The sequence below is a fragment of the Euprymna scolopes genome, chromosome 6, assembly GCF_053919585.1.
Source record: "Euprymna scolopes isolate OS-2025 chromosome 6, ASM5391958v1, whole genome shotgun sequence".
Classification (NCBI taxonomy): Eukaryota; Metazoa; Mollusca; class Cephalopoda; order Sepiida; family Sepiolidae; genus Euprymna; species Euprymna scolopes.
The window spans coordinates 45657878-45672459 of NC_136487.1; the positions used below are offsets into that span (position 1 = coordinate 45657878).

Below are 14582 nucleotides of genomic sequence, written 5' to 3' on the forward strand. Positions count from 1 at the left end.
AAACAATGCCACAACAAAAAAAAAAATGAGAAATTATTTTCAAAAGAAATACAGATGATTTATTCAGCTAACTGTATTGTCCCGGTTTGCCCCATGCTTGGGGCAAAACGAGATGGATCTTGGTCTGAATAAGTCAGTCTTCACAGAGCTCACAAATGCCAGGCTTAAGTAGGTCAAACTGATTAATCTATTACCATGACACATAGAAATATCTGTCAGAACGTTAATTCTTCTTTGACAAATTTGTATCTTTTTCGGAAAGAACACGATTTCAGCAGAACCATAAAAATAGAGCAAAGTAGATAAATTTTGAATACTTACCTCTTTTCGCTGTACGGGGCTGAATAAAACAATGGTAGACGTTGGCAGCAAGGCGTTACCACGTGATCTCGTGATCAGACTTCTCACGGAAGAGCTCTCTCTCTCTCTCTCTCTCTCTCTCTGTTTCAGTTATCTGTGGTGTCCCATTTTACCCCGCTATCTCGTTTTGGCCCTGGTTCCCCTATGTTCGAATAGAGAAATGTCTAATTATTTATTCACTTATCACTCCTCCTCTGAAATAATTATTTAAAAAATAATAAAATATAACCAATAAATATTAATAACAAAAAAAATTATCCCCAGTTACCTACAGATTTAACTAGCCATATCTTACTGCAGTTCTAACCTCTATCTGCAGTCCTAGTCTCTTCCGCCATCTTAATATACTCTTATTTTCTTTTTGAAAGGGGGAGGTGCTTTCTCCCGAAATTAATAAAAGTTCTATGCCGCCAACGGACTTTATATACACCGGACATACCAATAAATTGGTTGCAAATAATTATGTAATGAGAGGAGTGATAAATGAATGAATAATTAGACATTTCTCAACTCGAACATACTGGTTTATTTGTTTGTTTTTCCTTTCTTTCCTCTTGTGGCTCTACTTCTTTCCACATTACTCTTGGCTTTTTAAAACTTCCATATATATATATATATATATATATATATATATATATATATATATATATATATATATTTAGTAATGTAATTTAGCTTATTATATATCTAAATTACAACAAGCACTTTTTCTTTCCTGTATTTTAATTAAACTAGTAATTTCACTATTACATTAAAATACACTCTGCTCTTTAGACTATTGTTCTAATCTCCTTTAAATTTTATATATATATATATATATATATATATATATATATATATATATATATATATATATGTACATGAGAGGTGGTAAAAAGTTATAGTAAAAAATGAGTGGGGTCACCAACAACTGTTATATTTTTATATGCTTGTTTTCTTATTTGATATTTTAATTTTTCCACTTATTCAAATAAGTTTAACGCATTTTCGACATTTTTTTTTTTTTTTTTTTTTTACTGCTCTTCAGAAATTTTGTGGAAAGAGACGATTTGGGGAAGCCATTTGAGAACAAATGCTAATCCTAAGAGTTAAAAATGGAATGTACCTTTATTTTTCATCTAACTTACATGTGCTTTACCTTTGTTTTTTTTTTTGGGGGGGGGTCTATATAAAGCAAATGGTAAAATAATTTATGGAAAAAATCATTTATTTAGGCACAAGAACTCAATCAATCAATCAATGTACAATCGTTTCTTAGATGATACATTTTTTTTATTTGAATAAAGTCTCATCATCAGCACCGGGATTTAACATAAAATAAAACTCTTAATCTAGAGTATTGGTGTGAATTTCATATATATTGAAGGCGACATATCTATAGCAAGGGATAAGTGTATCTCACTAAAGTCAGATGTATGTGTGACAGTATCATGAAAATGTGAAAATAAAATTAGTTGTTAGAAGAATGTAAAATGTAAAAACGTCTGAAAATGAAATTAAATGTAAGAAGAATGTGAAATTTGCAAAAGTTTGAAAAAGAAATTAATTGTGAGAAAAATGTTAAATGTGAAAAAACTTGAAAATTAAACTAAATGTTGGAAGAATGTGAAATGTGAAAAAGTTTGAAAATAAAATTAGTTGTAATACGAATGTGAAATATGAAAAAATACAAAAATATATGAAAAAATTTGAAATATATGAAAAAAATTAATTGTAAGAAGAATGTGCAATGTGAAAAAATATGAAAATGAAATTAGTTGTAAGAAGAATGTGAAATATAAGAAATTTGAAAATGAAATTAGTTTTAAGAAGAAAGTAAAATGTAAAAAAATGGTGAAATTAAATTACTTGTAAGAAAAATGTAAAATGTGAAAACAGAATTTTAAATAAAATTAGTCAGAAGAAGAATTTTAAATGTGAAAAATATGAAAAGAAAAATTAGTTGTAAGCTAAATCTAAAATAGAAAATATTAATAATTAAATTAGTTGTGAGAATAATGGGAAATGTGAAAAAATATGAAAATGGAATTAGTGTAAAGAATGTGAAATGTGAAACAATTAAAACTTAAATTATTTTGTAAGAAGAATGTGAAATGCAAAGAAATATGAAAATGAAATCAGTTGGAAGAAAAATGTGAAATATGAAAAAATATGTAAATTAAATTAGTTGTATGATGAAAGTGAAATGTGAAAAAGAAAAAACTAATTACTTGTAAGAAGAATGTGAAATGTGAAAAATGTAAAATTGAAATTTGTCATAAGAAGAATGTAAAATGCAAAAATTATAAAAATGAAATTAGTTGTAATAAAAAATTTTAAACGTGAAAAAAATTTGAAAATTAAATAATGTGTAAAGACAATATGAAATGTGAAAAAATATGAAAATGAAATTAGTTGTGAGAAGAATATAAAATGTAAAATAAATAATAAAATAAAATTAGTTGTAAAAAGAATGTGAAATATAAAAATATATGAAAATGAAATTAATTGTAAGAATGTGAAATGTGAAAAACTATGAAAATGGAAGTAGTTGTAATAGGAATGTTAAATGTGAAAAATATGTAAATGAAATTAGTTGAGAAGAATATAAAATGTGACAACATATAAACATTAAATTATTTATAAAATTGTGAAATGTAAAAAAAATGTGAAAATGAAATTTATTGTAAAAATGTAAAATGTGAAAAAAATATAAAGATGAAACTAGTTGTAATAATAATGCGAAATATGAAAAAAATGTAAATTAACTTACTTGTGAGAAGAATATTGAATATGAAAAACATATGAACATTAAATGAGTTATACGAAAAATGTGAAATGTAAAAAAATGTAAAAATGAAATTAATTGTAAGAACAATGTTAAATGTGAAAAAATATCAAAATTAAATTCGTTGGAAGAAAAATGTGAAATGTAAAATAAATATAAAAATCAATTAGTTGTAAGAAGAATATGAAATGTGAAAAATATGAAAATACAATTAATTGTAATAAAAATGCAAATTTGTGAAAATAGTATAAAAATAGAATTCGTTATTAAAAAATTCTGAAAAATGTAAAATACTATAAAAACAAAATTAGTTGTAAGAAGACTGTGAAATGTGAAAAGTATTAAAATTAAATTCGTTGTAAGAAAAATGCGAAATGTGAAACACATATGAAAAGTTAATTAGCTGTAAGAGTGAAAAAGTTGAAAAATATGAAAATGAAATTAGTTTTAAGAAGAATATGAAATGTGAAAAATATGAAAAGTTAATTAGTTGTAAGAAGAATGTGAAATGTGAAAAAATATAACAATTAAATTAATTATGAATCGATTGTGAAATGTAAAAAAAAATAATTTAAATTAGTTGTAAAAAATGTGAATTGTGAAAATAGTATAAAAATTAAATTAGTTGTAATAAGAATGTAAAATGTGAAAAATATGAAATAAAATTAGTTGTAAGAAAAATGTAAAAACATATAAAACTTAATTAGTTGTAAAAAGAATCTGAAATGTGAAAAATATAAGAACTTAATTAGTTGTAAAAAAATTGAAAAATGTAAAAAAATGAAAATGAAATTAGTTTTAATAAGAATGACAAATGTGAACAATATGAAAAGTTAATTAGTTGTAAAAAGAATGTTAAATGTTAAAAATATATAAAACTAAATTTAGTTTTAAGAAGAATGCGAAATGAAAAAAATATCAAAAACAAAATTAGTTGTTAAAAGAATGTGAAAAGTGAAAAAATATGAAAACGAAATTAGTTGTAAAAATAATGTAAAATATAAATAAAATATAAAAATTAAATTAGTTGTATGAAGAATGTGAAATTTGAAAAAAAATGAAAATGAAATTATTTGTAAGACGAATGTAAAATGTGAAAATATAAAAACTAAATGAATGTTTAAAGTGAAAAAATGTGAAATTCAAATATGTTGTAAGAAGAATGTGTAATGCAAAAAATATGAAAATGAAATTATTTGTAAGAAAAATTTGATATGTGAAAATATATAAAAATTAAATTAGGTGTAAAGCAAATGTCAAAAGTCAAAAAAAAAAGAAAAGAAAATTCATTGTAATAAGAATGTGAAAAAAATATGAAAATAGAATTAGTTTTAAGAAGTATATAAAATGTACCAAAAAAGAAAATGAAAATAGTTATGAGAAGAATTTAAAATGCAAAATTAACATGAAAAAAATCTAGTTATAAGAATGTGAAATATAAAAAACATATGAAAATGAAACTAGTTTTAATAAGAATAAGTATGAAAATAGAATCATTTGTAAGAAGAATCTGGAATGTAAAAAATATGAAAATAAAATTAATTCTAAGAACAATGTAAAATGTGAAAAATGTGAAAATTTAATTAGTTGTAAGAAGAATTTAAACGTGAAAATATGAAAATGAAGTTATTGTAAGAAGAATGTGAAATGTGAAAAAATATGTAAATGAAATTAATTGTAAAAAGCATGTAATATATAAAAATGTGAGAATGAAATTAGTTGTAAAAAATGAAACGTGAAAAGATATGAAAATCAAATTAGTTGGAATAAGAATGTGAAATGTGAAAAAATATAAAAATTAAATAAGCTGTAAGAAAAAAGTAAAATATGGAAAGTTAATTAGTTGACAGGAGAATGTGAAATGTGAAAATATGACAATTAAATTAATTGGAATAAGACTGTGAAAAAATATGAAAATTAAATTAGTTGTAAGAATAATGTAAAATATTAAAAATATATTAAAATTAAATTAGTTGTAATAAGTATGTGAAATGTGAAAAATATATTAAAATAAAATTAGTTGTAAAGAAGAATGTGAAATGTGAAAAAAATATAAAAATAGAATTAGTTGTAATAAGAATTTAAATATGAATATGAAAATTAAATTAGTTTTAAATTTAAAAAATGAAAATATCGAAAAAAGTTGTAATTGTATGTATCCGTTATAGAACGAAGTTCTCCGAAAAAAAAAAATTCACTTAATTTCATCAAGTAGTTTTTTTTTGTTGTTATTGTTGTTTACAGCGGAAAAACACGTTTTTATGAGAGCGCGTTGAAGGCGGCCATCTTGGATTAAAAAAAATTTGTTTGAATTTTAGAAATGACAAAGGGAGATAACTCCAGTTAAAGCGTTGACACCCCTCCCCATCTCTAATACTAGCTTTTCTTCCTAAAAATCGAACATTTTCCTTGGTATCATAACAAATTGTTTTTTTTTCACTGTAAAAAAAACAAACTACTTGATGAAATTAAGTGAAATTTTTTTTTCAGAGAACTTCGTCCCATAACGGATACAATACATACAATTTAAACTTTTTCGATATTTTCATTTTTTAATGTCTTGACTAAACTGTACAAGTACCTTAATTTTAAAAGGAAACACTAAATAAGTATAGGTTCTTCAGGTTTTTACTAATTACCAGTTTTACCATATATATATATATATATATATATATATATATATATATATATATATATATATATATATATTGAAAAGTTTAAAATTTTCAATCTAAGACGTTTTATTTCTTTCTCGTTTTCGTGTTTTTTTTTTTTTTTTTTTTTTTTTTTTTTTAACTTCACTGACGTTAAATGCTAATACTGGCGAGGTATAATTTCTTTTTCTATTATTTTTACGGGGAGTCACTGGTTAGCAAGGGAGATAACCAGGTTTTCCTTGTCATAGGAATGTCAGCACTGCTGCTGCTGGTTCATTTCCACCGTTCAGTCCGGGCGCTGATCTCGGCCGGCTTGACATATAGTTTCCTCACTCGCAGTCCCTAACGACTAAAAGGAATTCTATCAAATATTCACTTCAACTACCCGACAAAGAAACGGGGGAAATAATTTACTCACTGGAGATTTAAATAACAAAATTTGCTTCAGGACAAATTAAAAAGAAATAAGTATGAGTACGTCGAATGGCAAGTCGACAACATCTGCTTGCGAACCACAATGTGTTGAAGACGTGCAAGGCGACAGAAGATGGCTTAGTTTGGTAAATAAATTAACTCCTTTCTCATCTTCGAAATAATAATAATAATGGCCCTTTTATGTTTTACCAGTGTGGTACCGTTTTTGTTTAAACTTATTAATGCTAGTTTTAACTTGTATTTATTTATTTTTGTTGTTTAATCCGCCCCCTTTTTTTTTCAGATTCTTTTTTTCCTTAAAATTAAAACTTTGTCGTTGGAAACATTCGCTTTTACCTTTTTTTTTATTTATTTGTTGGCATATATTTTATGTTATTTTTAATTTCTCTTACTGAATAGAAATACGTGGGAAAATATGAACAACTATTGTGAAAGCCTTTTCGTTCTTTAATTCTCGGAATTTTAAAAACAAAACTGCTTTTTATTGTTCGGTCGAATATTGACATTTGATCACATGACAAAACAAATTAAAATTTTATTAATACAAATGAACAAATTAAAATACTCTTAAAAATTACTTGGAACTTTCTCTCGCCTCACTTATTAATTGAAGATTTATGTTCGTTTAATTTTTAATAAACTGATCCCCCCCCCTTGTCGCAATTACATATTGATATTGAAAAATCCTGACAATTAAATTTCAAGGGCTAAGTTTTAAATTTTAAAATTTGCTAATAAAATACTAAATATTAATACCTAATCTTGTATTAATCATCTGTAACATATTCAACTATTTTAAAATGTAAAAAAAAAAAAAAAAAAAAGTTTAGTCGTGGTCCTTCCCGATGTGAAAGTAGCGACAAGCATCTTAGGTGAGAATCATCTTTGGCGCGACTTTTTTTTTTTTTTTTGTATTTTAACTTTAAGGTGCTTATGCACTTATGTCACCGTGCTATTTTTAAATGGTATTATCAAGCTTCACGATATCTTTTATTAAATTATTAGGTGGAAGTACAGAATAGTTACAAAACATCCTCCTCTCCCCATATTAAGAATGGCTTTCAAAATAATAGCTTTATTTCAGCACTGTAACAATAAGTGCATAAAGTGCCAACTTCAAAGCATTTTCAGTAAATCTCAAAATTAAAATATACTCTATCTAATTTAGTAAAAATAAAGGTACTCATCATGCAGTGCACTTATTGATCCGTGCTGAAATAATGTCATTTAAAAAGACATTCTTAACATGGGGAGGGTGTTTTGTGCCTATTCTGTAATTTAAACCTTACAAATGTTTAAAAAAAAACATATTATAAAACTTTAATTAAACTTGGAAATACGATTTAAGAAATAGCGCGGATCAGGAAGTGCATTATCACCAAAATAAAATGTTAATATCTTTTAGTTCTCTCTGAATTTGAACTAATTATGAAATTGTTAAAACATTAAAATTTGTTTTAAAACTGGGAAAACTTTTTAAAAGATGTTAGATGAAACCTGAAAATAAACGTAAAGAAAATTATGAATAGAACGTCGACATGTTGAAAACTATCGGTAACTGTTTAGGTACTTGAACGGAATACGGACCGTGCTGAAATGTTATTAAGAAAGCCATTTCGCGCTATTTTTTAAATAGTATTTTCAAGTTTAATTAAAGTTTTGATGTCTGTTTTTATTAAATTGTGAAGTTAAAGTACAGAATAGCTACAAAACACCCTCCTCTCCCCATGTTAAGAATGGCTTTCGAAATGTTATTTCAGCACGGATCAATAAGTGCACTACTGCAGTACTACTGCACTGCACTAGTACTAGCCTTTCTTAATCTGGATAAAGGGGCATTTTGTAACTGTTCTGTACTTTCACCCAACAAGACACTGTAAAAATTGAATTTAACTGGAAATCTTATCAAGAAATAGCACTTGAACTATCAATTAAACATCTTTAAATCATGTGAATCCTTCATTTAACCCTAAGTTCAGAGTGGCTATACGTCAACTCGTACTTAGGGTTACTGTTTGAAGTGCCGGTTTCCCTGCGGACTCTTACCTAATCGTTTTTCTATAAAAGTAATTGGTTCCAATTAAAATTGCGCGTAGATCGAATAGTTATCGTCATTGGTCTTGAATATAGACTTTTTGGTAACTTATGCAGAGAAGCTACCGTGCTGAAATAACGTTGTTAGAAATCCGCTCATAACATTGGGGGCGGGGGTAGTATTCTGTACTTTTACCTAACAATTTAAAAAAAAATAAGATACTATAAAGCTTAAATTTAACTGCACGGTACCTTCTCTGCATATATATATACGAACTTTTTACCACTTGGCATGCCTCTCTACAAGTATCTGTTTTTGATAATTATGCGGAATACGAACAGTGCTTTTAGATTTTTAAGTTAAATTCAATTTTTGTGGTATCCTATTAAATTGTTTATTGAAAATACACTAAAAAAATAACCTCTCCTCTACATGTTAAGAATGGGTTTCTATTTATTTCAGCATCAGCACAGTCCGTATTCTGCATAAGTACCTTTTTTCTCTATATTTTATGTGCATAATAACATTATTTCGGTTAGACTGAAATTGAAGCCTCCAGCCTCACTAAAAATAAATACTTGATTAATGTTAACGATTTTTTGGAATGTAACATCTTCATGGCGTGGCAAATAGGTGTACAATGAGCCCACACCACCACCACCAAAAAAAAAAAGTGCAATCCTAAAAAAAACACCAAGTAAACATTAATTTTTTTTTGAATATCTTTTCCAAATTAGGATTCTGAATTTTGACAATTTAGATAATTGTCAGTGCCATATCCACAACTGTTCGGTCGATGTAACATCTGACATTCTTAAATTGCGTTTATTCGAACTTGGTAACTTACGGAATTTCGATTATTTTATGTGACTTTTTTGGTGCACAAGAGAAAGTCTGTTGTTGGCGGCCCATGACTATGGATTCAGAATAGGACCGAGAAAAATTCGATCCTGCCCCTTTTATTTAATTCATAGAACATTGTTCTTATTCTGTCAACCATGACCTGGTAGAAAGGTTTTCAAAATTGTTTCCATTCTCTGTCACGGTTGACGGAATGAATATCTCGTGAATTAAATAAAAGGTACATTTTGAAAATCCCTACGAATTCCTGGCCAGATTTCGAAAGGGACACCTGAAGAATGTCAGCTTACATCTGTTAAAATAAAGCTAAGGATAGTAGTTCGAATAACATTAATTTAGCATTTTTTTTTATGTGGGCGGTTTTATATCAATTGATTTTTTTTTTCTTTTTTTCGAATTTTAAAATTTAAGTCCTGCGTCAATATTCACCATTTTGTAATTTCGTATTTGTAAATTGTTTTTTGGTTGGTGACTTGACTCGGCCTGTTTGGGGATACTTGTTTTATCGTTTAATTCGACATTTTACTCGATATTTTCTCGCTTTGTCAGAAATTCGGTATGGGAATTATTTACGTGTCTAAAATAAGAATGAACTCTGTGTGGCTTATTAATTTTTGTTATCAAATGAAACTTTCATGTGTCTTAACTCGAGCGGGAAGCATGTATTAGAAATCCATATGGTTTATTTGAAGTGTTTTTGAACATTCAACAGTTCTCAGATTAAAATTTTTAATTTTAACTATTTACAACTTCAACTTGCTAGTTTTTTGGGTTTTTTTTAACTAGCATTCCCTACTACTGCAGTGCAATAGTGCAATACTGAGCGGACCTGAACGAGAATCCCGCCCCCCCCCTACAATTTTTATAGTATGTTTTAGTATGTAGTATAATTTTCGATGGTGAGGATGTTTATTCCGAAAGCCATTCTTAACATGGGAAGTTGGTGTTTATACTACGCTGGGCTGGGTTGGGTTAGGTCGTAAAATACCAACTGCAGAATACCAGTGAAAATTATAGGAGACGAGGGTGATTCTTGTTCAGGTCCGCCCATTACTGCAGTCGTGCAGCGTGCACTTGCTGCAACTGCAGTGCAGTGCATAGTGCAATGTTAGTTTTGTTTTACAATCAAAAACATCAACTTCAGCCTCGTTGTTGGATTTAAAAAATAACTTGGTTTTTCATATATAATTTTGTTTATTCGCTAGATAAAAATGAAAAAAGTTTTTGTTTTTTTTTTCTGTAGAAAGGTTTTTAGGACTGAATGCACTGGCGTACTTTTTGCGTGCTGGCCTGCTGGCGTCCCAAAAACGAATTACCCACCTTTCCCTTGTAGAATTTCCTGACACATCTTAGTTTCCTTCTCAACAATATGTTGCTCTACTTTGTCAACTACCTTTCCTTCAGTAAGTCGGTTGGTTGAAGTGAGTGTCCTTAATGATGGAGGTCTGAACAGATCTGAAAAAGAGAGAAACAGACCAAATACCAAGGTCTCATGTATGATATGAAAAACTGAAATCTTAGGGAGATATCAATCGTACTAGTTATCGTAGGTGCCACAGGGCTTACGAAGAAGAACCTGAAGTCCTACATAACTAATATTCCTGGTGAACCAAGTGCAAAAGAGATCCAGACAATTGCACTTAAGGAAACAACGAGGATACTAAAAAGAGCTCTTGGTTGGTTTCAATAAAAAGCAGGGCAATGTTGGCAGCTGGCTTGGCTGCCCCATACCCAGCGTTACAATCTTCAAAGGAAGAAAATTTAAAAAAAAAAAAAAAAAAAAAAAAAATTACAATGGAAAAATATACAGGGTGGAACTCTAAAGAAAACATTACAGTAGCCACCTTCTGCCTCAATCTCCACCTCAATACAGGTCCAGAACTAGGAACATGTCTTTTCCACAAGTGCCGGCAGGAGCTCGGTGGATGGCGGGATCAGATTGGCTTTGGTGTGGGAGGTCATGTTGGTGATCTCTACATATGACCAAATGAAGTAGTCCAGCGGGTTCAGGTCGGAGGAGACCAGTGAGAGAAGGGTACAAAGTTGTAACACTCTTAAGCCAAGCCTGGGTCTCTTTGGACTTGTGGGCTAGCGCCGAGTCCTGCTACTACTGAGAAATTAAATCTCACATAATTTAAGACTACTGGCAGAGAGAAATTGACACAACGAATGAAAAGCAAACTTACCCGCTATGATAAAAACCAGTCGTCTTTCTTCCGTGTTGTAAAATCGTGTCATTTTGCATCTCGGCTGAGTCTGGTAGGTGATTCTGTAAATTATTACGACATGCCTCCGCATATTATAAACACCCCAACCTTCCCTCGTTAAGAACGGCTTATAGGATACACACTCCCCCAACCTCGAAAGCCGTTAGCATGGGGAGATGGGGGGGGGTATTTCAAAAGCCGTTCTTAACATGGGGTGGTTGGGGGTGTTTATAATACGCTGAGGCAGGGCGTAAAAAAAATGCCGGCGATTCTTTGTAAGAAGTGTTAAATCTCTACTGAGTAGAGTTTGCATGTTCTTGGTAAATGGATCCATTTAATTATGATTCTAAAGAAAAGGGGTCGGTTAGTTCTGCTGAATAGTTCATTCTCATGTCAATTTTTTTAGCTGATTTAAAGAGGACGATATTATGTGGAAAAATGAAACCTAATTAGTTAGGTAGAATGGTCACTGAGGAGAGAAGAGAGGGTTCTAATCATCCTTAAATAAATGCTTGAAGGAGAAACCCAAATGAGATCCTTCTGTAAATAAAAAATATATATATGAACTGAAGTTTTTTCATTTGAACATCCTACGCGTGCGGGTTCAAATTTAAATTAACCAATCAAAAAGCTGTAATAAAACATCAAATTTCTTATCAACCAATGAAAGTTCACATTTCAAGTCATGCAATTTCTGACACCACACCCAGGGTCTGCCAGCGGCCACATGATTGAACCAGGGGATCACTACACTCTTCAGTATATCCAGGTACACTTTGGTGTTGACTTTCAGCCAACTTCAAAGATGTGAGGTATATGATGTGGCCCTCACTTAAAACTACACCAAAGACCAAAACCGTGGCCAGAAACTTTTTCATCACCCTGGGTATGCCCTAAAGTGTTGAATTGTCTGGATTTGCATTTTAAGGGTGCTGGCAGTGGTTCTGTTGTCATAACTTGGATTAATAGAGAGCATGAATTGTACAGTGGCACATCTCCGATCTCGTTTGTTGAAAATCATCTCACTTTTAGATATGATAGAAGGCTTCTATCGCTCTTGGGATTTGTAAACAACTGGTCAACTAATAGATGGTCTGCCGCTTAAAAAAAAAAAAAATGGAATCATGTCTTTTCTTTGGGCGACAATTTTATCGTTCCAGTCTGTAGTCTTTATAAAAAAGTCGAAAAAGAGGCTGGCAAAAGGACGATAATTCAAGTTTTATTTCTAGTTAATATTTTTATGAATTTGAGTTATCTTTTTGTTTTTCTGAACACCCTGAAAACAGGCTTCTGTGACTGCCACTTATCCCAATCAAGGATTTGTTTCATGTGACAAATTAACCAATGCAACTATTTGAAATTAAATGAAATCCTCTGCTTTGAATATTAAAAAGAAAATAAAGATAGGTATTTATTTTTACGTTTACTCTGAATATTTACCAACTTTACCTATATTTGACTTCATTCTCAGTTTCAATATTTGCTGATTTTACAATATTTTTTATTTACTTTTATTTTATATGCATCCGAACTTGCTCTTTTCACTCATATTTTGATTCAAGCGGTTCAAATACATTGTGCTGAATGTTTTATCTTTTATTCAACATTCATGTTTCCAATTATTTGCATATCTACGAGGATAAGAACAAGATCGGTTTTTAATATGGGAAAAATCTACCTCTCCCCAAAAAAGTGGCACTCGGGATTGATAAAACTCACCTCAGTCTAGAAGGATTTTCTTAATAGCTGAGTAGAAACGATAAGTATTGTAACTATTCTAAGACAATATTTTTATGTTACTGTTCGGAGGAGGAGGAGGAGGAGGCGGGGGAGGGGGGGTAAAATCGACATTTGACCAATAGGAGATATTTTAGAAAGAGAAACCGGAAGTAAATTTAATATCACTTAGAATCGAAAGTAAAATTATTTTTAAAAAATTGTACATATAAAATTAATTTTGAAATCTTTAAAGACTAACGCATAGAAAATAAATTTCTGGCTTTTAATTACATTTTAAAAGACCAAAAATAACTATTAGTTAATTTTGGCCTTCTAGCTTAAAGGAAAATCGATTTTCACCAGCGCGCATGTTGTCTGAAAGAGTATTCTATGCTAAGCAACACATACCCCTTTTTTTATTTTATTTTTTTTGTTTTACTTTTAGTTTGAAGAGATCAAGGGGGCTCCTTCCTGGGGCTAACACTTGATTCTATTATAGTTTAAATTTATATCCAGAGCTCTTTTAAGAATAGACACTGTTCCCTTTACCTGTTTAGTGCTTGGGGGGGGGGGGACAAAGAAACTGTTTTATTTGATTCCCATATGTGAACAGCTGTTTTGGACTATGATTAAAATTCTAAATTGTTTCTCTTTTCTTGTCCAACTTATTTTCCTGGGAATTTAAGTCTACTAATTCACTCTTTCTCACGCATTTATATGATCAGAGTTGTTTACACGTTTTATTAAGCAGTTAATTTTCCTTTGTGTTTTGTGTACTTACTATTAGATTTATGAATTTCATATTCGTTTTTTTTTTTTTTTTTTTTTTTTTTGTGTAAACATGCTTTCTACATTGTAATCTCATTTTTTCACTACAGTGAAGTCCATTAAAATTTTTAAAGATAATTTTAATCTTTGATTTTTCAAAAGCTGCAAAAAATTTTTACTCAACGATTTGGGAGAGCAACGGTTATGATTTTTATTTTATTTTTTTATTTTTTTCCATTTTTCTTCCTTTGAAGATTGTAATGCTGGGTATGGGGCAGGCAAACCAGCTGCCAACATTGCCCCGCTTTTTATTGAAACCAACTAAGAGCTCTTTTTAGTATCCTCGCTGTTCCCTAAAGTGCAATTGTCTGGATCTCTTTTGCACTTGGTTCACCAGGAATATTAGTTATGTAAGACTTTAGGTTCTTCTTCATAAGCCCTGTGCCACCTATGATAACGGGTATGATTGATATCTCCTTAAGATTCCAATTTCTTTTCATATCATACATGAGACCTTGGTATTTGGTCTGATTTCTGTACACGCTCTATTTCTTTGGATCAAAGTTTCTATTTACTTTCCTTACTACAAGAGCAGTTGTGACGAGGTCAGTTTTTAATGTGGAGAAAATCTTGCCTCCCTCAAAAAAAACATACTCTGTATTAGGACAAAAATAAAAATTCCATTAATCTAAATGGATTTCTTCCTTACTGATCGAGGACAAAAGTTGAAGTGTAATATCAGAAAGGACACAAGACTATCCTTAGTCAAAAGG

General features: G+C 29.7%; 2 protein-coding genes across 2 annotated transcripts in view; one reads left to right on the forward strand and one right to left on the reverse strand.

Moving 5' to 3' along the window:
* LOC145277627 (uncharacterized) overlaps positions 1–502 on the reverse strand; it is a 171076-nt gene extending 170574 nt beyond the window's left edge. The window contains exon 1 of the mRNA XM_080129183.1: positions 322–502. The gene's annotated coding sequence lies outside the window, so the exon portion shown is untranslated. The remainder of the gene's footprint in view (positions 1–321) is intronic.
* Positions 503–6008: 5506 nt separating this feature from the next.
* LOC145277628 (platelet-activating factor acetylhydrolase IB subunit alpha2-like) overlaps positions 6009–14582 on the forward strand; it is a 142520-nt gene continuing 133946 nt past the window's right edge. Inside the window, exon 1 of the mRNA XM_080129186.1 lies at positions 6009–6344. Within this exon, the coding sequence (XP_079985312.1) occupies positions 6255–6344 (90 nt within the window). The 5' untranslated portion in view covers positions 6009–6254. The remainder of the gene's footprint in view (positions 6345–14582) is intronic.